The sequence below is a fragment of the Perognathus longimembris genome, chromosome 14, assembly GCF_023159225.1.
Source record: "Perognathus longimembris pacificus isolate PPM17 chromosome 14, ASM2315922v1, whole genome shotgun sequence".
Lineage (NCBI taxonomy): Eukaryota > Metazoa > Chordata > Mammalia > Rodentia > Heteromyidae > Perognathus > Perognathus longimembris.
In genome coordinates, this window is record NC_063174.1 from 61,251,803 (window position 1) to 61,273,240 (window position 21,438).

Here is a 21,438-nt window from a genome sequence, read left to right on the forward strand (position 1 = left end):
GAGCAGCAGGAAGGATTGCTGGGCCTGACATGGGGAGGTGATGGAGCTTGGGAGGAAGGAGGAGGTTGGTAGCAGCAAGCAGCTGCGTGAGTCAGCCGGGAGACCGGCAGGCAGATGGAGACAGGAGAATCACCTACCCGAGCCCTGAAGCCACTGCCAGAGGAAGAAGAGATTGCCAAGCAGCAGCAAGGTAGGAGGAAGTCACTGAGCCTGCAGTCCCTCCCTGTCCCGCCCTGCACCCCCCATTTGCCCCCAACCTCTTTCCCTCCTCCCTCCCCCACTGGAACTTTCCAGCCTACTTCATGGAAAATGAGAGGCAGCCCTCAGATACAGTGCTCTGAAGAGCAAAGTGTTGAGTTCTGTCCAGCTTGTAGCCTGTCACCACTTAAAAGGCCACAGAACTGACCAAGACAAAAGGACCGGATCACCTCCAAGTTTCACCTCCAAGTCCCTGTGCATCCTGGGCACTGTTGCCAGACCAACAACAGTGTTCCTTCCTCACCAAGGATGGGACTTCGCTATTCTGTGACCCAAGAAAGGTCGGTTCCCAAGGGCAGTGGTCCACTAAATGAGCTCCCCAAAATGAGTGCATGTCCCCCAAGGAAATGGCCACTCTGCACACAATGTGTGTTTGTTGGTTTTTTGCCAGTCCTGGGGCTTGGACTTAGGGCCTGAGCACTGTCCCTGGCTTCTTTTTGCTCACGGCTAGCACTCTACCTCTTGAGCCACAGCACCACTTCCAGCTTGTTGTGCTTTTATGGTGCTGACGAATCAAACCCAGGGCTTGTGCATGCTAGGCAAGCACTCTACCGCTAAGCCACATTCCCAACCCTGACAATCTTTGAAAAAGGAATATTCTAGAACTGAAAACCATGTTAGAGCGGAGGCAATGCCACTTTTTTTTTCCTTACTCCCTAGATTCTGGTATGAGATATGATATGGAATTGGGTCCCTAGCTGTCCTGGGTTTATTAGCAAGCTGATCAAGTGTTGTCTTCTGGTCTGCGGAGGCAGGAGGCCTGTGCCGTCACAGCAGGTGTCTGAAAGTCCAGACTGCTGATTCCTCCGGGAAGCCTGGTAGGTGCGCTGGCACCGGAACCCTCACGGCAAGAGGACACCATGAGCTAGGCTCACATCAGTCATCCTCGTTACTCAAGAGGCTGAAGTTCAAAGCCAGCCCAATCAGGAGAGTCCATGAGTCTAATGTCTATAATCACTGAAAGCTGGAAGTGGAGCTATGACTCAAGTGGTCAAGGGCTCAGCCTTGAGCACGAAAGCGCAGGGACAGCGCCCGGGTTCTGAGCTCAAGTCCCAAGACCAGCAAAAAAATAAAACGAACAACGTGGCCAGAGGCGTGGCTCTAGGGTTAGAACACTGGCCGAGCCAGCAAGTCCAGTGAGTCCCGAGTCTAAACCCCAGCATCGCAAGCAAGAGTGTGTGTGTGTGTGTGTGTGTGTCACAAGTGGCCATTGTGAGGTGGGAATGGTCCCAGTGCAGCAGGTAGCAGGGCAGGGCGAGGACGAGGACATTTAAGGAATGACCCCTCCGGTCCACCCCAGTGGGGATGAAGGGCTTGCGTGTGAGCTGACGTGTATCTGATGTGTGTAACTGGGACGATGTCCCGGGAGATGGTTGTGCTTGCAGGTGTGGGAGCCCCTGCCCGAGAGGCGCTGCTCTGACCGGCGGCGGCCGTGTGGCCAGGAGAGGCGCTCGGGTGGCACTGGGTGGGGTTCACAGGGGTGTCGCTGCAAGTTCTTGCTGTAGGCCAGTGGATAGGAGAGCGGCCGCAGCTCTGCCTTTGCACCTGAATGTTGGAATTACCGTGCGCGCCACCACACCCAGCTAATGACTTCTGGGTAATTCTCTGATTTGCAGTTTTGGAAAAAGCAAGCCGAGGTAAGCTTTTCTTGTGGGGCGGTGTGGCAGCCCGGTGGGGGCGGGGGAGGCAGGAGGGGCGGGCGGGGCCTCGCTCTCGGGACTCCCACAGAAAGGGAGAGTGAAGACCGCGTGTGGAGGGGGGGCACCGGCCACACAGCCAAGGCTGCAAGTGGAGTTGTGGCTCCAGTGAACACCAAGCTGAGGGGCACTGTCTAGGCCCCTCCACCCCAGTCCTGAACGGGAGCGGGTTCGAGGGTTGGGACACAACTCTGGCAGTGTGCTTTCCTCCAGTGTACAAGTCCCTGGCTCCACCCCAGCAGCAAGAGCAGGAAACATGCCAAGCCTCCTCTCCCTCCTGCCCAGCTCGGCCAGGCCGCCCAGCCGCAGAGCGGAGGCGAGGGAGGAAGGCGCCCCTTCCTAGCGAGGAGCCTCGGTCTCTAGACCTGGGGTCACAGCCAGACTCTGCTGCCTCCCAGCTCAACAGCCTGGGCCAGGCGTGCCGCCCCGCCTCTGCCTCCACCTCCCCTCCCTCCCCACCTCCAGACCCAGCTCTGCCCTCCCTCTGCGCCACACGCCCTCCTGGCACACCAAATGGTCAGACCTCAGGCCCCCGTGTGTACGTCTGTCCTGTCTCGCTAAGCCCGTGGGGGCAGGGTCTGCCTCCTCTCCTGGACCCCGAGAGCTTAGAATAGCACCTGGCTCCTGGTATAAAATGACTGTGTCTGCAAAAGTGGTAATGAGGTGTTAGGAGACGGGGAGGTTGGACTTGCAGCATCTTGTCCTGCCTGGCCCCCACCAGCCCCTCCTCCAGGCCCCTCCTATGCGACCCTGCGGCAGTGGGCACCGTGAGGCCCCCCTCTGCCGTCCAGCTCAGCGCAGACACGGGGGCCCTCCTGCGCGCCCCTGGGGTGAGCGCAGCCTGGCAGCCCTGCAGCCCCCGACGCCTGGTGGGCTCTCCGGGCAGGGCCCGCAGGAGCCCGCGAAGGGCTGTGTCCAGCCTGGACTCCACCTCCCCCTTGATGGATTCTGGCTGCCTCTGCAAGTGTGGCAGGGCTGGTGGAGGTGGGGGGCACCACTGGAAAGAGGAGTAACCCCACTCTGGCTGTGCCCAGTGTCACACCCACCTGCTTAGCCCGCCCTAGAGTACTGGCTTTTGGGTTTGTTTTGTTTTGGTACCAGCCTGGGGTTTGAACTCAGGGCCTGGGCACTGTCCCTGGCTTCTTTCTGCTCGAGGCTTGCACCTGTGCCCCGCCTCGGGGCTCCCTGCGCTGCCTGGGGCTCTGAGGGCCGCCAGGGTGGCACCCCAGCTGGTCGCTCCACTGGAGAGGTGCAGAAGTCACAGGAGTTTATGCGGGTGTGCGGGATGGCCTTGTCCCCGCCTCCTAGGGTGGCCCCAGCGCGCTCAAGGGGGTGTTGAGAAGGCAGCCCGCTGAGGAGGGGAGAGGCCGCGGGCCACCCAGGCTGGCCAGCAGGGGGAGCCCCAGGGGGAGCGCACCCACGGTCTGCACTCGGGCCTGCAACGGTTTCGCGTGGCTTTGTTCTCAGCCACTGCAGTCACCACCGATCCCCAGAAGGGCAGGACGGACGGACGGACGGATGCACACCAGGGCCAGACCTCAGCTGACCCTCAGCTGACAAAACATGAGAAGTCAGGACTTCGGGGGCCAAGCAAAACCTCCTCCTCCTGTCTTCAGCAAAGCTGGGGGTTCAGCCCGGGCCGGGGCCGTGGGCAGGATCCAGTAGCTGGGGTCGGAAGCGGAGCCGCCTCAATCCTCTAGGCTGAAGTGTCAGCGCCCCGTGGCCCTCGCAGCCACATGACTTCTTTTCTTTTTCCCTTTCTAGGTCTGAGCATGCGTTCGAACTCTTTAGCTGTCCCTTTCCCTCACTGGCTAGCGCTCGGCCAACCGAGCCATGCCTCCACCACCGGGATGACTTCTTGCCATAAAAGAGTGTCCCTTTCCCCTGCGGGAAGATGATTAACTTGACCCCTTGTGAGCACAAACACCAGCCCCTTAAGGCATGGCGAGGCTGTGATAAGTACCAGCCTGGCTCAGAAATAGAAGGGCTGTCGGCAGCTCAGACAATTGCTGCCTTCTAAGTACTGTTGGCAGAGGGAGGCCCACCCATGAGAGGTCTGGAAAGCTTTAAAAGTCAAAACACAGTGAGACGAGTCTAAGGCTTCTAGTCAAATGCCTTCGAGTCAGTCATCAGCCTCAGTTTCCCCATCACAGGGGGAGGAGTGGGGACGGAGAGATTCTGCTCTTGCTTTTATGACCTTCTCCTCGCCTGTGACACATCACATTTAAAGACTTCTTCAAGCCAGGCACCCATGGCTGTCATCCTAGTTACTCAGGCTGAAATCCAGAGGCCCGTGGTTTGTGTCTAGCCTGGGTGGAAAAGTCAGATTCCATCTCCAAAATAACAAGCAGAGAGAGGGGCTGGAGATGTAGCTCAAGTAACAGGGCACGGCCCCAGCAAGCGAACTGAGCAAAAGGGAAGCCCTGAGTTCAAACCCTGGTACCACCAAAACCATTTCAAAACAACAAAAAACAAACACTCTCTTTTGTTGGGGCTGGCAGTGTAGTTCAGGGATGGGGTGCTTTCCCAAGTCCCTGGGCTTTGAACCCTAACGGCACAAAAGAATAATTACTGTGTCCTGGGGTTGGAGGTGTGGCTTAGTTGGTAGAGCACCGGCCAATGAGCAAAAAAGTATCAGGTACCAAGTTCAAGCTGTGGTCTTGAACAAAAACAAAAACAACTTTGTCTTTTTTTTTTTTTGTCAGTCTTGGGCTTGAACTCTGGACCTGGGTGCTGATCCCTAGGGTTCTTTTGCTCAAGGCTAATACTCTACCACTTGAGCCACAGTGCCAGCCTGCCAGCCTCGACCTTGGCCTCTGAGTAGCCAGGATTGGGGCCTGGGCCGCTGGTGCCTGCCACTTTGTCTCATGTAAATGATACATGTTCACTGTAGAAAATTCAAAAAATGAAGTATGAAGAAGGAAGTTTCCTGTCGCCCCACCCACCGCACGGGAAGGCTGTTCCAGGGCTTTTCCACGCATCCTGTGTGGGATCTCAGGGTACAAGCTGTCTCGTACCCTGAGTTGGCTTGTCAGCTTTCTTGGCCTGCTGTCCCCCAGTGTCCCGGCCCGGGGGTGCTTGGGCTGCTGGAGCGGGGGAAGGTTTGCCCGTTTGTCATGGTGGACCGAGTGCTGGCCAGGTCTCAGTTCTCTCGCTCCATCGTGTCCCTCCGTTGTTTCTGTGGTGCTGTGGTACTCGAGTTTGACTTTGAGTGCTCCTGATGGCCGCAAGGTGGGGGTGGACCTGATAGCTTGGGCGGGTGAAATTGGGGGCCACAGACATTGCTGAAGCTCCCACAATGCACAGGGCACCACCCCAACCACCGAACTGTGGAGTGGCTGAAACTGAGTGGGCTCATTGCTGGCCAGAGATCCCAGGCTGTGCACATGGCACATCCCGCTAGACCCCAGGGCCACGGGCACCCCAACTAGGAATCTGAGTATCATCTGTCCCTATCTCTGCAGGCCCCCCAAGTTGTGTGCTGTGGCGGGGGGGGGGCTCCCACGGAAGTCTCTGGAGTCCAGAGGTTGTCCAGACCGAGGAGCCACCGAGCACAGGGCCCCCAGGGCCCCCTGGCCCGGGCTGCTCAGCAGGCCTGGCTTGGCACGGGATGGGACGGTGGGGAGGGCAGGCAGACCTGGGAAGGGGAAGCGATGTCACCCTTGACTGCCAAGAAATCCTCCCGGGTAGGCCTGGCGCACGGGCTGCCCAGGATGGGGGGCCAGGCATGTGTGACCTTCAGGACTCCCAGATTGCCAGGCCCAGAGGGTGAAGACCCCCAGGGGCCCTCCAGAGCGCGCACACCGCTGCACTGGGCCCTCTGGATGCAGCCTGCAGCGGAGCCTGTGCTGACTGGGCGTGCGGGGCCTGGGCCCCGGCCTGGGCTGGTGTGCTGTGTCCAGATAAACGCGTGCTCACCCCTCTGTGCCTGCGGCGGCACAGGGAGCCTGGCCAGCAGGTGGCAGCACATGCTGCCGGGTGGGAGGAGCGGCCCGGAGGGCAGCCTGGTCCTCCCAAGCCCTGAAGGGGCAGAGGTCTAGGAACTCCATCCCCCTGGAACATGGGGAAGAGGGTCAGTGAAACTGGCAGGATCCAGGGGACCCTGTTTCTAGTTGCTGCCAGAAGCATCTAGAGACAGCCCGGGGGCCGGAGGGGAGCAGCTTAGCCTGAGGGTGGAGGCTGAGGAGGAACAGGAACGGGGCAGATGATTTAGGAGACGGTGTAGGTGGTGGGGAAGGGGGAAGAAAGAGGCAGAGGAGAGAAGCCTGGATTTGAGGGTTGCCAGGAAGAGTGGAGAAGGAACTGGAAAAGCATCAAGTTTCTGCCTCCATTCCCCCAGTGGGAATGGGGGAGCCAGGCTCCACCTCCCAAAGCCAAGATGTCCTTAGATGCTCATGCCTGCACTCAGAGCCTCGCTCCCACCCCCCCCGTCCTTCCCCCACACACGGATGGAACCCGGTGGGCAGAGGCCCCCCGCACGGGAGACCACGTCTCAGAACCCCAACCCTACCGTCAGCTTCCAGAAGAAAGGCGTCACTCAAGACACAAGGCAGGCCAAACCCTAGTTTATTTCAGCAACAGCTTAGCCATCAAAAAAATAAACTCTACCCAGGTGACAGAAGTCTACAGCAAGGCTAAGGCTCAGCTGACAGGCGGCATCGGGGGTGGTGGGCACTGCCCAGGCAATAAGTTAGGAAGCGGTGAGCTGGTGGCGGCACAGGCGGGTTCACTTCTGGGCAGGCATTAGGTCGTCGATGGCCTGGCCCTGCTCCAGACGTTGCTCCATCTCGATGAGCAGCTTCACGCCGTCCACCACCATCTGCACCAGCTCCACCTCCGAGAAGCCCAGGCGATCCGAGTTGGAGACGTCGAAGACCCCGCCCACAGCGGCCGTGTCCACCCCACCTGGAGATGACGGCCAGCCGGGTCAAGGGGGGCAGAGAGAACGTGCGGCCCCTCGCCCGTGCCCCCCGGGAGACGGTCTCCCGTGCCCCCTCGCCCGTGCCCCCCGGGAGGCGGCCTCCGTGCCCCCTCACCTGTGCCCCGCTTCTGCAGCCGCAGTCGCTTCAGCACCTCTGCAAACTTCTCGTGCTTGCCCAGCAGGGGCAGCTTGATGTGCACGCCCGCGCGCAGCCCCGTGCCCAGGTTGGACGGGCAGGTGAGGATGTAGCCCAGGTGTGGGTTCCACATGAACTCATAGTTCTTAGCCTTGAACAGGGTTTCGATCTGGTAATGGACAAGGGGTTTTCAGAGGGGACACCGGCCGGGAACCCTGGGCTCTGGCGCCAGGCCCCCAGCACACAGCCGGGCCCGGGGCCCGGGGGCGGGGCCGAGCCTGACCTGGGTGAGGCCGGTGCAGAAGCGGGTGAACACCTCCTTCATGTTGCCCCCCTTCTGCATGGAGATGACGCGCAGGTGGTCCTCCTCGTTGATCCACACCAGGAAGGTCTTATTATCGTTGTGCCTGCGGGAGGGGCGCAGCCACGCCAAGGCTCCTCATCTCGGGGCACACCCCCAAAACTCCGGGTGACCTCGGACCCAAAGAACTCCCAAGCCCTCGGGGTGCTGGGCCCGGAGGGGCCGGGGGGGGGGCTGCCACCAGCACCCCGCCCAGCGCGAGGGTGGGGGGGCAGGGAGGCCAGGGTCCCTGGGAGCAAAGCCCGACCCCGGGTCCCAGCCGCGCTGGGAGCGGCCAGGTCCCGCCCGGCCGGCCGGCCCCGCACGGCCCCGCGAGGCCCGGACGCTCCGGGAGCCTCCTGCGTCATTGGCACCTGGCAGAACCCCGGCGGGGAGGAAGGGAAGGCGAGGAGGGAAAACAAGGCGCTCCGGCTCGGCTCCCGGGAGGGCGGAGGAGCCGGGAGAGCGGTTCCCACCCGGGAGAGGGGCGCGGACCCGGGGCGGGGGGCGGGGCCCGGGCGGGGGGGCGGGGAGGCGGGGGGCGGGGGGCGGGGCGCCCGCCAGGCCCGTACCAGATGCCGCGGGCGTCGGGCCAGTCGCGCGCCATGCCCGAGGCCAGCAGCAGGGGCGACACGGGCTTGTCGAAGAGGAAGTGGTCGTCGATGAGCTGCTGCTGCTCCGCCTCCGTCATGCCCTTGAGCGCGTAGTAGCGGCCGGCCAGGTCGCCGTCCAGGCTGGACAGGGCTGCGGGGGGGGGGGGAGCGCTGGGATCGGCGCGGGCCTCGGGGGACCCGCCCCCCCGCCCCGCGTGCCCTCCGCGCCCCCCCGCCCCGCCCCGCGCCCCCCCTCGCCCCCCCTCCGCGCCCCCCCCCCCTACCTTCCACCGCGAGCTTCTCCAGGGCGCGGCGCTCCCCGCGGCTGCAGTGCGGGGGGAGGCAGAAGCCGCGCACGCTGCGGCCCGTGCGCACCCGCGAGCTCAGCACGTAGTTGGGGTCCAGGTCGTCGCCGCCCTGGGGCGGCAGCGAGGGCGCGGGGTGAGCGCCCGCCGCGGCCCCGCCCCCGCGCGCCCCGCCCGCCCCGCCCGCCCCGCCCGCCCCGCACCTGCAGGTGGTCCGGGTCCAGGTCGGTCTTGTGCTCGTCGCTGGGCTGGTAGCCGCCGTGCCGGTCCTCGATGATGGGGTCGAAGAGCTCCTTGAACACCTCGTACGACTCCTCGTCGCCCGCCACGCAGCCCACCGTCATGATGAACGGGTGGCCTGGGGGGAGGGGGGACGGGCGGTGACGTCATCGCCGGCCCGGCGGAGGGGAGGGCGCGGGGGGGGGACGCCACGGGGCCGCGGGGCCCGGAGGGGGGGAAGACCAGGGGGCCGGAGGCGGGCGGGAGGTGGGGAACGGGAGTGGGGAGGGACTGCGGGGCCCGGAGGCCGGGAGGGGGGAGAGGAGACCCGGGGGCTGCGGGGCCTGGAGGCCTGGAAGGAGGGGGCGGAGACCGGGGCTGCGGGGCCCGGAGGGGGAGAGGAGACCCGGGGGCTGCGGGGCCTGGAGGCCGGGAAGGAGGGCGGGGAGACCCGGCGGCTGCGGGGCCCGGAGGCCGGGAGGGGGGGAGACCGGGGCTGCGGGGCCGGGAGGGGGGAGAGGAGACCCGGCGGCCGCGGGGCCCGGAGGCCGGGAGGGGGGAGACGAGACCCGGCGGCTGCGGGGCCCGGAGGCCGGGAAGGAGGGGGGGGGAGACCGGGGCTGCGGGGCCGGGAGGGGGGGAGAGGAGACCCGGGGGCTGCGGGGCCCGGAGGGGGAGAGGAGACCCGGCGGCCGCGGGGCCCGGAGGCCGGGAAGGAGGGGGGGGGAGACCGGGGCTGCGGGTCCGGGAGGGGGGAGAGGAGACCCGGCGGCCGCGGGGCCCGGAGGCCGGGAAGGAGGGGGGGGGAGACCGGGGCTGCGGGTCCGGGAGGGGGGAGAGGAGACCCGGGGGCCGCGGGGCCCGGAGGCCGGGAGCGGGGCGGGCCGCGGGGCCGGCGGGGAGCACGGGAGGCCGGCGGCGGGCGCGGGCGCGGCGCGTACCCGGGTTGTCCACGCCGGTCTGGATGGCGTCGTCCAGCGTGAAGCCGCTGGGCGTGCTGCGGGCGCGCAGCTCGGCGTAGAGCTCGGGGGTCAGCACCTTCGCCATGTGGTTGTTGTGGCAGCTCAGGTCGGGGAACTCGTCCTCGGCCGGGAAGCGCAGCTTCAGCGCGTTGTGGCTGTTGGAGAAGGGCATGGCGGCGGCGGCGGCGGCGGCGGGCTGCGGGCGGGAGGCCGCGGTCAGCGGGGCCCCGGGGCGCGCGGAGCCCGGAGCCCGGGACGCCCCCCGCGGCGCCCAAGGTCAGCGGCCGCGCCCGCCCCGCGCCCGCCCCGCGCCCGCCCCGCGCCCGCCCCGCGCCCGCCCGCCCGGGACCCCTCCGGGCGCCGGGGATGCGGCGGCCCCGCTCCCCAGCCCGCGCCCCTCCGCGCTCCCCGCGCCCCCCGCCCCGCGCGCCGCCCCCCGCCCGGGCCGCGCTCCGCTCACCGGGAGGCCGGGCGGAGCGGGCGCGGCGCGGACGGCAGCTCGGAGCGCGGCGCGGGCGGACGGCGGCCGCGCGGCTCCGCGGCTCTTAAGGGGCGCGTCGCGGCCTCCCATTGGCCGCTATTTATAGCCCATTCATTCCATTGGCCCGCGCCCGGGGGCGGGGCCTGCGCTTTGTCCCGGGGCCGCTGCCCCCGCCCCCCTCCGCGACCCCCGCGGCGGAGACCCCGCCCGGAGCGCCCCCCGCCCGCGCACACGGCCTCCGGGCGGGACGCGGAGGCCGGAAAACCCACCTCCCCGCACGACCCTGGCCGGGCGGGCGCGGGGCTCCCCCGGGAGCCGTCCCCACCCCGCGCAGCCCCGCCGGCTCCCGGCCCCGACCTTCCTCAAGGTGCCCCGGGCGCCTCCGGGCCGGAGGCGCAGCCCGGCTGCGGTCCAGCCCCGCGGCACCCGCACTGGCCGCCCTGACCTTGGCCCAGCCCCGGGGCCCCGAGCGCGGCCCGGGAGCATCTCCCGCGCCTACTCCCCGAGAGGACGCTGGCATTTCCCAGCGCCAGCCCCGGCCCTGGCCTCAAGGACCAGGGCGGCCCCGTGGCAGGGGGCATACAGCCCTGGGTTCGAGCCCTCAGCACCACATAAACAGGAAAAGCCAGGCGGGCGCAAAGGGTAGAGTGCTGGCCTCTTGCGAAAGGAGCCAGAGACGGTGTCCAGAACGGCCAAGAAAACAAGGAAAAGTCACTTGACCTGGAGCAGGAAGTTTATCCTCCTCTACCCCACACACTCGAGCTTGCACGGGTGTGAAAAGGGCAGACCTGGCCGGTGCTGGCCGTGCCTTGGAACGCGTGGAGACTTGTTCACACTCGGCTGTGAATCGCTACATCCTTTTTGGAAAGTATTTTGGCAGTATCTGTAAAATTAAAAAACGTTTAAACTCCATGACCCAACATTCGCACTTCTAGGAATCCGGCCTCGATGGGGAGAAGGATGCTCCCTGCTAATAAGCAAGGAGGGAGGTACGAGGGAAGACAGACTGAGCAAGATGGGACCCAGGGCCCATCACTGGAGCTGGCTACTGGTGGGAAGAGATCTCTATTGTGGAATATTACTCACTTGCCAAAATAAAAGGGCCTGGTAACTGACATCTGCCCATAGCCTTTCGCCCATTGCTGTATGAGTAAAGCAAGGAGTCCCTCTCCGTGTGGATGACAAAATCCCTCCGGGCATGGCACGAGGAGCCCTGCTTGTCACTGACAGGGGGCAGGGATGCTGCTCCAAAGAAGGCCCCGGACCTGCCACTCTAGGCAGACAGCAGACAGTGAGTTGTCCAGGGAACCAAATGTAAGGGATGTGAGTGTAGGACAAGGGGGCAGAGACGATGGACAGGTGCCTCTCAGATGAGAGGGGGCATTCGGGTGAGGACCCAGAGGACAGGCAGCCATGGCCGTCCTGTTACGAGTACTACTGTTCCCAGTGCAGGACTCTGCCTCCTTGCTATCACCGTGGCCTCTTCCCGTTCCAAGTCAGCATTTCTCAGAGCAATAAAAGAAGCCAATGTGCAAAGGAAAATGGCCCTCTGTCTGGCCAGACAGCAGGTGTCCCTTGAACTTGGAATTCCTGTCTCTGGGCCCCCCGGTAGCCCCTTCCCCCACCTCAGAATTATCCACAGCTGCCCACCCTGCCTCGCCCCCCACCCCCAAGCCGGGGGGCGCTCCCGTTTCTGTGTGTAGCCTGAAGAGAGGAAGGAGACAGCCGGTCCCTGGGTTGGGGGGTTGGGAAGCACAGGACTTCCTCCTGTCCCTGTCCCATCCCCCACGGCACCCCGCGGCCCTTCGCCTGGGTGTACATAGGAAGGGCTGCGGCTAAGTGGAGGGCTGACACCCGCTGGGCTGCGCGTGGATCTGTGGTGCAGGGTTAGCTAAGGCAGGGATGGTGGTGGCTGCATTAGCGGGGGGGGGGGGTTAAAAAATGTCCATCTGGGCCAGCTCACACCTGCCATCCTAGCCACTCAGGAAGCTGAGACCTGAGGATCACGGTTCAAAGCCAGCAGGGCACAACAGTCAATAAACTACTCAGAAAACCCGAAGTGGCGCTGTGGCTGAGTGGTAGCGCGTTAGCCTGGAGCCGCGGAGCTCAGGGACAGCGCCCGCCCGGGCAGTGGTCTCAGCAGGAGCTGGGCGAGGCCACCACCCATTTAGGGCCCAGGTGCCTTAGAAATGGCGCGTGGTCACACATTAACCACGGGCCTGGAAGGGGCCTCACAGCCCAGGGTCCGGGCCTGCGTCCGGGCCGGCCCGAGTCTGCCGGGGTGCTCGGCTGGGGCCCAGGCACCCTGGCTGCGCAGGGCTGCGCAGGGCTAAGGGGAAGCGGGCTGGGCTCAGGAGAGGGCTGGGCAGCGAGGCCACGGGAAGCGGGTCCCGGCCGAGGGGCTGAGGAGCGCCGCTCCGGGGCCTCAGGGGCGTCTGTTCCTCCAGGCTTTCTTTCCCAACACCTCTCCCACTTTCTTTTTATTTTTTCTTCTTTTTCCCTAGGTCGTGGGGCTTGAACTCAGGACGGAGATGCTGTCTAAAAGCTCTTTCACGGAGGCCCTTTTTTTCAAAACAAGATCCTCGGATCTCAGCCTCCAGAGTAACTAGGATTTCAGGCGTGAGCCCCGCTTTCTTCAAATATGCTGCCAGCTCCCTAGATCTGGGCTTATGATTTTATTTATTTTAGTCTCCAGTCCCCGGGCGCGTACTGAGGCCTCAGGCTGTCCCTGGGCTCTTTTCACTCAAGGCGAAGCGCTCTACACTTTGAGCCACAGCGCCCTTCCTGTTTTTCTGGTGGTTCATTGGAGGTCAGAGTCTCACAGACTTTCCTGCCTGGGCTGGCTTTGAACCGTGATCCTCAGATCTCAGTCTGAGCAGGATTGTGGGCAGCCGCCACCAGCTTCTGGCCAGGTTTGTGGTTTTAAATCCCAAGCCCGCTTTAGCTGTGTTAGCTGTGCGCAGTCAGGCAAATTACCTAATCTCTGAGTCAGTTTTCCAACTGTCAAGTTTCCCCATCAGTAAATCCCCACCAGAGGATTAGGGAGAGGATTCATTAAGATTCCACTTAAGCCGCCCCCACCCCTGTATAAACTTGGCCTAGGGGAAAGTGAAGTGTGAAGCGTGGCAGACATCAAAAAGATAGTGAGCGCCAGTATCAGAAAGGTCAGATTGGCGAGTTAAAACAAAGAAGTGGAAAAAACAGACGCCCCCCTCCCTCCCCAGTGCCTTTTCAATGTTAAACGAGGAGATTAGGCGGCTCGGGAGGGGATGTGGAATTCGAAACCCTGCGGGCCTGGGAACTCTTCCCGAGGCGGTGCGGGGGGTGGGGGTGGGGAGGCTCCGAGGCCAGGCTGGTGAAAAGCAAGTCCGGAAAGTGCGTGTCCTTCCCCCGGGACGCGCCGGGGACGCGCCGGGACGCCTCTCCCCCGCCCGTCGCGGGGCCCCCGGGGAGCTGGGGGCAGGAAGCCCTGCGCCATCCTCCTCGGCGACCGGGGGGCCGCGCGAGACGGGCCGGGCGCGGGCTGGGTGGTGTCTGGGAGCGCTCGGACACGACGGAGCCTTCGGGAAGGAGGCCGGGGAGGAGGGGCGGAGGCGAGTGGAGGTATGGGAGATAGGGACACCCCCCCCCCCCGGTCGCCAAGTCCTAGCGGGCCTGGGAAAGGCCCCGACCCCCCCCCCCACGCCCGCGCGCCGGGCGGAGGGGCTGGCGGGCGTGGAAAGCCGGCCTCCCAGGGGCGCAATTAGGGGATGAGTCAGGCCCACGAGTGCACACCCCAGGGGGAAGCGGGCCCGGGGAAGGGGCCGGAGCTGGGGCCTCCCGGGACGCCGGGCACGGGGCACCCAAGTCCCCCCGCCGCCCCGCGGCCCGGGACCCCCGGACGAGGGCCGGCCGCGCGGGGGAACGCAGCGGGCGAGGCCGGGCGCGGGGCCTCCCGCACGGGCCCGGCGGAGGGAGGAGCCCGCGCTCCCGCGCTCCGCGGCCCGGGCCCGGCGCCGGCTCGGCGGGGACGCCTCCGGCCCGGCCCGGGGTGCCGGCGGCAGAGGCCGAGGCCGGGGTCGGGGCGGCCGCGCCGCCTGGGGAGGAGCCGCTCGGGCCCGCAGCCCAGCCCAGCCCGCGCCGCCTCGCCCCCGGCCTCCCGGGGAAACCTCCGCCGAAGTGCCCCGGCGGTGCCCGGCCCCACCCTCCCCCGGCCCCGGCCCCGGCCCCGGCCCCGGCCCCGGGCCCGGCCTTCCCGGAGCGTTGGCAAAGACAAAACGTCCACGCGCCGCGGTCGCGCGCGGCCACCCGGGTTCGCGCGGCGAGGGGCGGGGCCTCCGGTCTCCTAGGCGACGCGCGAGTGCGCGCGGAGGACCGGCCTCGCGCGCGCCCGGCGCGTCGCGTCGTGACGTCATCGGCGTGCGCCCGGAGCCGGCCGAGGTGAGCGCCGCGGAGCCGCGTGTGGGGCCGCACGGCCGGAGAGCCGCGGGTGAGGCGCCGCGCGCGGTGCGGGGCCCCGGGGCTTCCCCGCGCCTTCCCGGCGCCTCCTCCGCGGGCCCTGCCTCCGTGCTCTGGAGCCGCCCGGCCTCCGCGTGGCCGCCCGCCCGCCGCGCCGCCCGCCCCTCGCGCGGCCCCCTGGCCGCCCGGAGCCCGGCTTTCGGGCCTGGGGAGTCGCTCTGCGCACCCGGCCCGGCTGGGACGCCGGCCGAGGCCGCCTCGTCATTTCGTGTGGGGAATGCGGGCTCCTTCCTGGAGGATTGATTTCTTTTTTATTTTGGGGGTGGGGGGGGCTCGGGGAGGCAGTCACGGGGTTCGGACTCGGGGCCTGCCACAGCGCCACTTCCGGTTTTCTGGTGGTGAATTGGAGATGAGAGTCCCACAGACGCTCCTGCCCGGGCTGGCTTTGAACCTCGATCCTCAGATCTCAGCCTCCTGAGAGCTAGGATGACAGGCGTGAGCCACTGGTGCCTGGCCTTCCTGGAGGATTCTGTGTGGGAATCCTTGGGCCCCCTCTCTGCCATTTCTCCACGCTGCCCCCCCCCCCCATCTCATACCCTGCCCAGCTTCGCAAGCCAAGAACGGCTTCAGGTCTCAGGAGAGTGTGCACCTCTATTGCGCTGCCTTCTAAGCAGCGCCAGGGCTCAACCAGCCATCCACCCCACCCTTCACGGCTTAGAATGTGGGTGGGCCTGACCTACCCCAGAAAAGAGGTCCACAGCCTGCTTCCTGCCCCCTGACCTCATACCCCCCCCCAGGCCTCCTGACCTCCTGCCCGCCCCTCCCCAGGTCTGGCACAATGAGCTTCGTGGCCTATGAGGAGCTGATCAAGGAGGGTGACACAGCCATCCTGTCTCTGGGCCACGGTTCCATGGTGGCAGTGCGCGTGCGGCGCGGGGCACAGACTCAGACCCGGCACGGTGTCCTGCGACACTCAGTGGACCTCATCGGCCGGCCCTTTGGCTCCAAAGTGATCTGCAGCCGGGGCGGCTGGGTGTACGTGCTGCACCCCACGCCTGAGCTCTGGACTCTGAATCTGCCACACCGGACACAAATCCTCTACTCCACCGACATTGCCCTGCTCACGATGATGCTGGAGCTGCGGCCTGGCTCCGTGGTCTGCGAGTCTGGTGAGTTCTTCAAGTGTTTCAGTTCGACTTGAGAAACTGACACGAAGGTATCCGCCCTGCAGCCTGCCCTTCCAGACAGGTGTGCATGAGAACTCTGGCTCCGTTAGCAGCAACCGTGGTCAGGGAGGGTGGAAGCAGGGAAGCCAGTGACAGGCGTTGGGGACTGGACCTGAGGTAGCAGGGTCTTTCCTGCCTTGGTAGGGAAGTGCCCATGTACTTGGTTCTGACCGAGGTGCTAACTGCTCATCCCTGTCCATGTGCTGTTGGAGCATTTGAGAGTTGTTCCTTCCCCGAGGGAGGCCCTGTGACCCCAGGAACTCCGTAGCAGAGGGGAGCCTGTCCTGCACTCACCCACAGTCAGGCCCTTGCCTACCTCTAGTGAAGGTTGGCAGCCCCACTGTTGCTGAGCCAAGCCCTGAGGATGGGTAGGTGTGTCAGAGCTAGCTATTCCCCCATCCCCCCACAGGTGCTGGAGTCCCCTGGGGGAGCTGATGAGGCATGTAGCCTTGTCAGGAACTAATCTAGGCCTATATCTGGGTATATTACTGGTGGCATATTTCTTCTCTTTTCTTTTTTTGCCAGTCCTGGGGCTTGAACTCAAAGCCTGAGCACTGTCCCTGGCTTCTTTTGCTCAAGGCTGGCACTCTACCACAGGAGCCACAGTGCCACTTCTGGCTTTTATTTTTATGTGGTGCTGAGGAGTCAAACCCAGGGCTTCATGCATGTTAGGCAAGCACTCTACCACTAGGCCACATTCCCAGCCCAGTGGCATGTTTCTTGTGGGTTGGGCTGCCTGGGTCATAAAAGCGTGCTGTTGTTGGTGTCCTGAGAGGCTCTGGGGTGAGGAGCCACTGGCCTTAGGCCATACGGATTTCTTGAGTTCACTTGGCACTTGACAGAGCAGACGTGTGTGTCTTGTTGGCTGCCCTTGGTATTGTTTTATATGGTCTACAGATAATGTCATAAATATCCGCTTGGCCCTTGGCAGAAAACAATCCCCACCCTCCGTGTGGGAGCAGGCTGCAGAACCAGCTTCCTCAGCGCCCTGGGTGCTGTGAGCAGCCCGGGTCCCCCAGGCCTCCTGTCTGACTCTGACCGCGAGCACTCTGTACCGGGCCCAGTTCCTGCCCTTGGGAAGCAGTGGGCGGGCGGCCTGGGTGGATAGCTGAGTCCTTGTAAGACAGCACTGCAGGCTTGAAGGGGACTTGGAGGGGACTCCAGGCTGAGGAGTCGGGGGAGACCTCTGAGGGGGCCACATTTGAGTTGAAAATGAGGAGAAAGCCGGGTGCCGGTGGCTCAACACCTAGAACCTTAGCTACTTAAAGGGAGGCTGAGATCTGAGAATTGAGCTTTGAGCCAACCTGTGCAGCCAAGTCCATGAGATTCTTATCTCCAATGAACTACCAAAAAGCCTGAAGTGCAGCTGTGGCTCAATTGGTAGAGCGCTAGCACTGAGCAAAAGAAAAGAAGATCAGGGACAGTGCCCAGGCCCCGAGTTCATGCCCCAGGACCTCAAAAAAAAAAAAAAAAAACCAAACAAAAAAGCCCAAACTCAAATACAGCACCTAGGCCCCGAGTTCAAGGTCCTATGACTGTCAGAAATTTAAAAGATGGGGGGAGGAGGAGGGAGGGAAGAAAATGAGGAGAGGGAGGTACTTCCAGGAGTGGAAATGCCCTGTGGTACAAGTGCCCCTGCCAGGGTGGGTCAGCCAGGCTGTGCAGCTGGACAGTGAGTCCTCAGGCAATGAGGGTGCACCGGTGGGCAGGGGCCTCTCAGAGGCGCCCTTCATCAGGAGGCTGTCTCCTGAGTGGGGAGGGAGGCATCTGACTACGGGTGGGAAGGGCACAGAGCTCACACCACCAACTGGCAGGAGCTGAGGGGGAGGGGCCTCCGGGACCCAGCCTGCAGGAGCTGAGGGGGCTGGCCCCTTGGAGAAACTGGGAATGGGGAGTTGGAGGTGAGGTGGCAGGTGGCAAGGCAGGCGGGGACACCTGTCTGGCCTGAGCAGTGAGTGTCTTTGCCAGGTCTCCAGGGCCTTCAAGGTGATGGATCAAGGTTGATACTTAGTGCTCTGCCTTTGGGTGCTGAGGGGGAGGTGGCAAGTGTGAAACCATAGGAGGGGGGACATAGCTTGGGGGGGGACTGTGGGATGGGGATAGGGAGGTGCAGACCCAGTCCACTTGATGTGAGTCCGGTGCAGGGGAGCGGGCATCAGTGGCTCACGCCTGTGATTCTCACTGCTCAGGAGGCTGAGACCTGAGGATCACAATCCGAAGCCAGCCCGGGCAGGGAAGTCCGTGGGACTCCTACCTCACATTAACAAACAGCCGGCGTGGAGCTGTGTCTCGAGTGGTGCCACGCCAGCCGTGAGCTCAGCCCCAGGGCCAGCCGGGACCAGCAGGGCGGAGTCGAAGGGCGGCTGTGCCGTGTGAGGGCGGCAAGGCTGCCAAGAGTGGCCTGCTGGCTTGCGGGGCGATGCCCGCTGGTGACGTGGGCGCTGTGTCCCCGGTGGCCGCGGGCCCCACGTGACTCCCGACGCCCGTCCCGCCTCCTCCCTCCAGGGACCGGCAGCGGGTCCGTGTCCCACGCCATCATCCGCAGCATCGCCCCCACGGGCCACCTGCACTCGGTGGAGTTCCACCAGCAGCGAGCAGACAAGGCCCGGGAGGAGTTCCAGGAGCACCGCGTGGGCCGCTGGGTGACCGTGCACACCCAGGACGTGTGCCGCAGCGGCTTTGGCGTGAGCCACGTGGCCGATGCTGTCTTCCTGGACATCCCTTCTCCCTGGGAGGCCGTGGGCCACGCCTGGGACGCCCTCAAGGTCGAAGGTGGGTCTGGGGCACTGGGTGGGAGCGGCAGGGACTGGGCCACAGCTCTGGGCCCTCTGGAGTCTGGGGAGTCCAGGCACCTCGGGCCGTGCAGCAGGAGTGGCCCTGGCCACCTGGGAGTCGGGCCCCACTCCCCACCGAGAGGATGTCCCTGGGGACGGGCAGGATTCTTGTGCTCTGCTTGGCAGGGCATCTGGGCCCAAAGGGATGGAGGGGGCCGGCGGCAGCCCCCAGCACTTCCCGCGGCACCCCACCCACAGATCCAGGCGGCTGGCCCCTTTTAGGGAAGATGCCGGGCCCGGAGGCGGAGCACTGGGGAGGTCTAGGTTGGCCCCAAGCCAGAGAGGCGGCTGGCGAGGCCCAGGGACTTTGCCTTTTCTGGAGAAGGAGCTTGCTTGCCTGGCAGCCAAGGCGGCTTCCCCTCCCCGCCAGGCGCAGTGCAGGGCGCGTGGAGGCCAACAGAAGAAAGACCGTCTTTAAGACAGCCCAGAGCCCGTGGCCCGCGGCCATGACTCTAATCCTGTCGACTCAGGAGACTGAGATGTGCGACTCACTGTTCAAAGCCAGCCTCGGCACGAAAAGTCCATGAGACTATCTCCAGCGAGCCCCCGACACCGGAAAGGGAGCTGTGGCCCAAGTGAAGCGCTAGCCTTGAGCAAAAGCTGCTCAGGACGGTGCCTAGGCCCTGAGTTCAAGCCCCAGGACTGGCACCAAAAACAACAAAAAAAAGACAAGCCGAGGCTCCTGCTAGCGGGGGCCCCGGCGGGTCCCGTCCCGTCTCTATTGCAGTCGCAAGGGGCTCGGTAGGTGGGGCCCCTCTAGGTCCCTGTGAGCTCCATGTCTGCAGACCCCTTGGTGCAGGGTCCCTGCTGGGCCCAGGCAGAGTCCCTCCCTGACCCCCTCCAGGGTGACGGGGTGAGTGGGTGCCCCCCACAGTCCGCGCCTCCCTTCTCCGGGCCCTTCCCGGGCTGCGTGTGCTGAGTGAGCTCTCAGCAGCCGGCGTCTCTGTGGCCTCTGGCGGCGAGTCAGCCCCTCCCACCCCTGACCTCCCCCCACCTCCCACCCCCGGCCCCGCTGCCGCTGCTAAAAAGCCCTAGGTGCCGTCTCCTGGGCCTGCTTCACCCTGGCTCCCTGCCGGACAAGGGACCTGCTGGCCCCTTGAGGGACTGAGCTCCCCACTCCTGCTGGGACCAGGACCCGGGCCAGACTTCCACCTCCTCGTGAGATTGAGTGACGCCCGTGGGCTGCCCTGGTGGGAGGCGGCAGGGAGCGGCCGGGGCTGTGCTGGGAGGCGCCGCCTGTTCTCAGCAGCCAACGACAGCCTCTAATTTCCCGTGACAGCCCAGGCCCACGCACCGCCCCGCCCCGCGCGCCCCTGTGGTTAGTGCTATTCTTGGGGTGAGCTCCGACAGCAGTGCTGGCCTGCCCCCCTCCCCCCGCGCCCTCAGCTGCCTGCAAGAAGGTGGGGGGGGGGGCAGTGGCCAGCCAGCCCCGGGCCTCCTGGGGCTGGGTCAGGGTCAGGCTGCTCAGCGGGGCTGGTGAGTGGAGGCCCCGGTCGAGGGAGGCGTCTGTGGGGCCTGTGCCCAGTGCCTTCTGCAGCCCCGGCCCGCAGCCCCCCCCACCGCCCCCGTCCTGCCCCCTACAGGTGGACGCTTCTGCTCCTTCTCGCCGTGCATCGAGCAGGTGCAGCGCACGTGCCAGGCGCTGGCGGCCCGCGGCTTCGCCGAGCTGAGCACGCTGGAGGTGCTTCCCCAGGTGTACCACGTGCGCACCGTCAGCCTGCCCCTGCCCGACCTGGGGGGCGCGCCCACCCCGGCGGGCGCCGACGCCGGCCCTTTCCGCAGCGGCACCCCTATGAAGGAGACGGTGGGCCACACTGGCTACCTGACCTTCGCCACCAAGACCCCGGGCTAGGGGGCCTGGGGGGCCGTCGGGATGGACGCGGCCTGGACACGCAGGGGGCCGAGGCTGCCTTCCTTCCGTGGCCCGCAGACGCCTGCCGAAAGACCCGTGTTCCACACAGACGGCGGGGCTGGGCGGGGCTCTGGCGAGGCGCTGCGGCCGCCCCGGCTGCCCGCCGCTCCTGAGGCCGGGCTCCGGCCTGCCTGCTGGCGGCTGGCAACATGAAGTCTCCGCGGCCACAGCCTCTCCTGGGTGTTGAGGTCCAGGGGCACCGGGGGACTTGAGCCACTCCGGAGCCGGACGCCAGGATCAAGCTGACGCATAAAGTCCCGGCCTGCCCCGTCTGCTGAGGGGACTGAGGGGGCCCAGGGCACGGGGAGGCGACCCTCCAGCCTGGGGCTGCACTGGCCACACGTGAGCCTCCCGGCCTCCGGGGGCCTCGTGTCCCTGGGGCAGGCACTGCCCAGCCAGAGCCCCCGTCACCTTCAGGATCTGCGTGACCCGGGGAGGGAGCCGAGCTGCCCACAGATGACTGCCCGTCACGAGGCCTGGGGCCACCCGCTCACGAAGCCCCAGAGCCTCCCACGGAGCTGCGCCGCCCCGCCCGGCCGGCGCCCAGGTCAAGCTCTGGGGCCTGGTTCAGGGTCAGCCACCAGGAATCCGCCTTGTGCCCGAGTACCCGACAGTAATAAAACAAGTGCCTTGCGGCCCACTGCTCTCCCAGCCGCCCGGAGGTCGGCGCGTCCATCCTGGGGTTTCCACCGCAGCCGCGGGGGCCCGTCCCGGGGACCCCTCCGTTGTCTGGAGTTTGCCCAAAGGGGCTCAGGGTCCCCAGAACCACCAGGCCTGCTCCGGAGGTTGGTCCCTCCTGGTCCTGGCCTGACCCTGACCGCCCAGCTCTGCCCTCTGAGGCTCCCTGCCTCCTTCCCACGCTGTCCCCGGGGACCCCGGGAGGGTGGGTGGGCCCCGGGGAAGGTGCAGGCCGGGGCCCAGTGGAGCTGGCAGCCTGTGGTCGGCGGGGCTGAGGGGCTCCGCCCACATCCCTGCAGCCTCCACGCAGAGCCCCCAGCCTGCCATGAGCCCCCACGTGCCCTGAGCGGCCATGCCGTGTGCCTTCCGTTTGGCCGCCCCGTAGACGGCAGGAGAGCCGCAGCCGCGGCCGGCGTGGGAACATCATGGGCCTGACGGG

The 21,438-nt window shown here is 65.5% G+C and overlaps 2 protein-coding genes across 3 annotated transcripts; one reads left to right on the forward strand and one right to left on the reverse strand.

Annotated features, from left to right (window-relative positions):
- Window positions 1-6,504: 6,504 nt before the first annotated feature.
- On the reverse strand, window positions 6,505-9,979 carry Ckb (creatine kinase B). The gene is made up of 8 exons (XM_048362969.1): window positions 9,892-9,979; window positions 9,411-9,633; window positions 8,454-8,608; window positions 8,230-8,362; window positions 7,925-8,096; window positions 7,296-7,419; window positions 6,992-7,181; window positions 6,505-6,860 (listed from the first exon to the last, which is right to left on the reverse strand). Exons 2-8 carry the CDS (start codon window positions 9,601-9,603, stop codon window positions 6,682-6,684), a joined length of 1,146 nt encoding a protein of 381 aa, XP_048218926.1. The 5' UTR covers window positions 9,604-9,633; window positions 9,892-9,979; the 3' UTR covers window positions 6,505-6,681.
- A 4,332-nt stretch (window positions 9,980-14,311) lies between these two features.
- Trmt61a (tRNA methyltransferase 61A) lies at window positions 14,312-20,940 on the forward strand. 2 transcript variants are annotated; one of them, XM_048362564.1, is made up of 4 exons: window positions 14,312-14,331; window positions 15,178-15,518; window positions 18,081-18,347; window positions 19,993-20,940. In XM_048362564.1, exons 2-4 carry the CDS (start codon window positions 15,188-15,190, stop codon window positions 20,259-20,261), a joined length of 867 nt encoding a protein of 288 aa, XP_048218521.1. In that variant the 5' UTR covers window positions 14,312-14,331; window positions 15,178-15,187; the 3' UTR covers window positions 20,262-20,940. The 2 variants fall into 2 exon arrangements, with proteins under 2 accessions (XP_048218521.1, XP_048218523.1); XM_048362566.1 differs by lacking the exon at window positions 14,312-14,331 and adding an exon at window positions 14,332-14,380.
- Window positions 20,941-21,438: the final 498 nt, after the last annotated feature.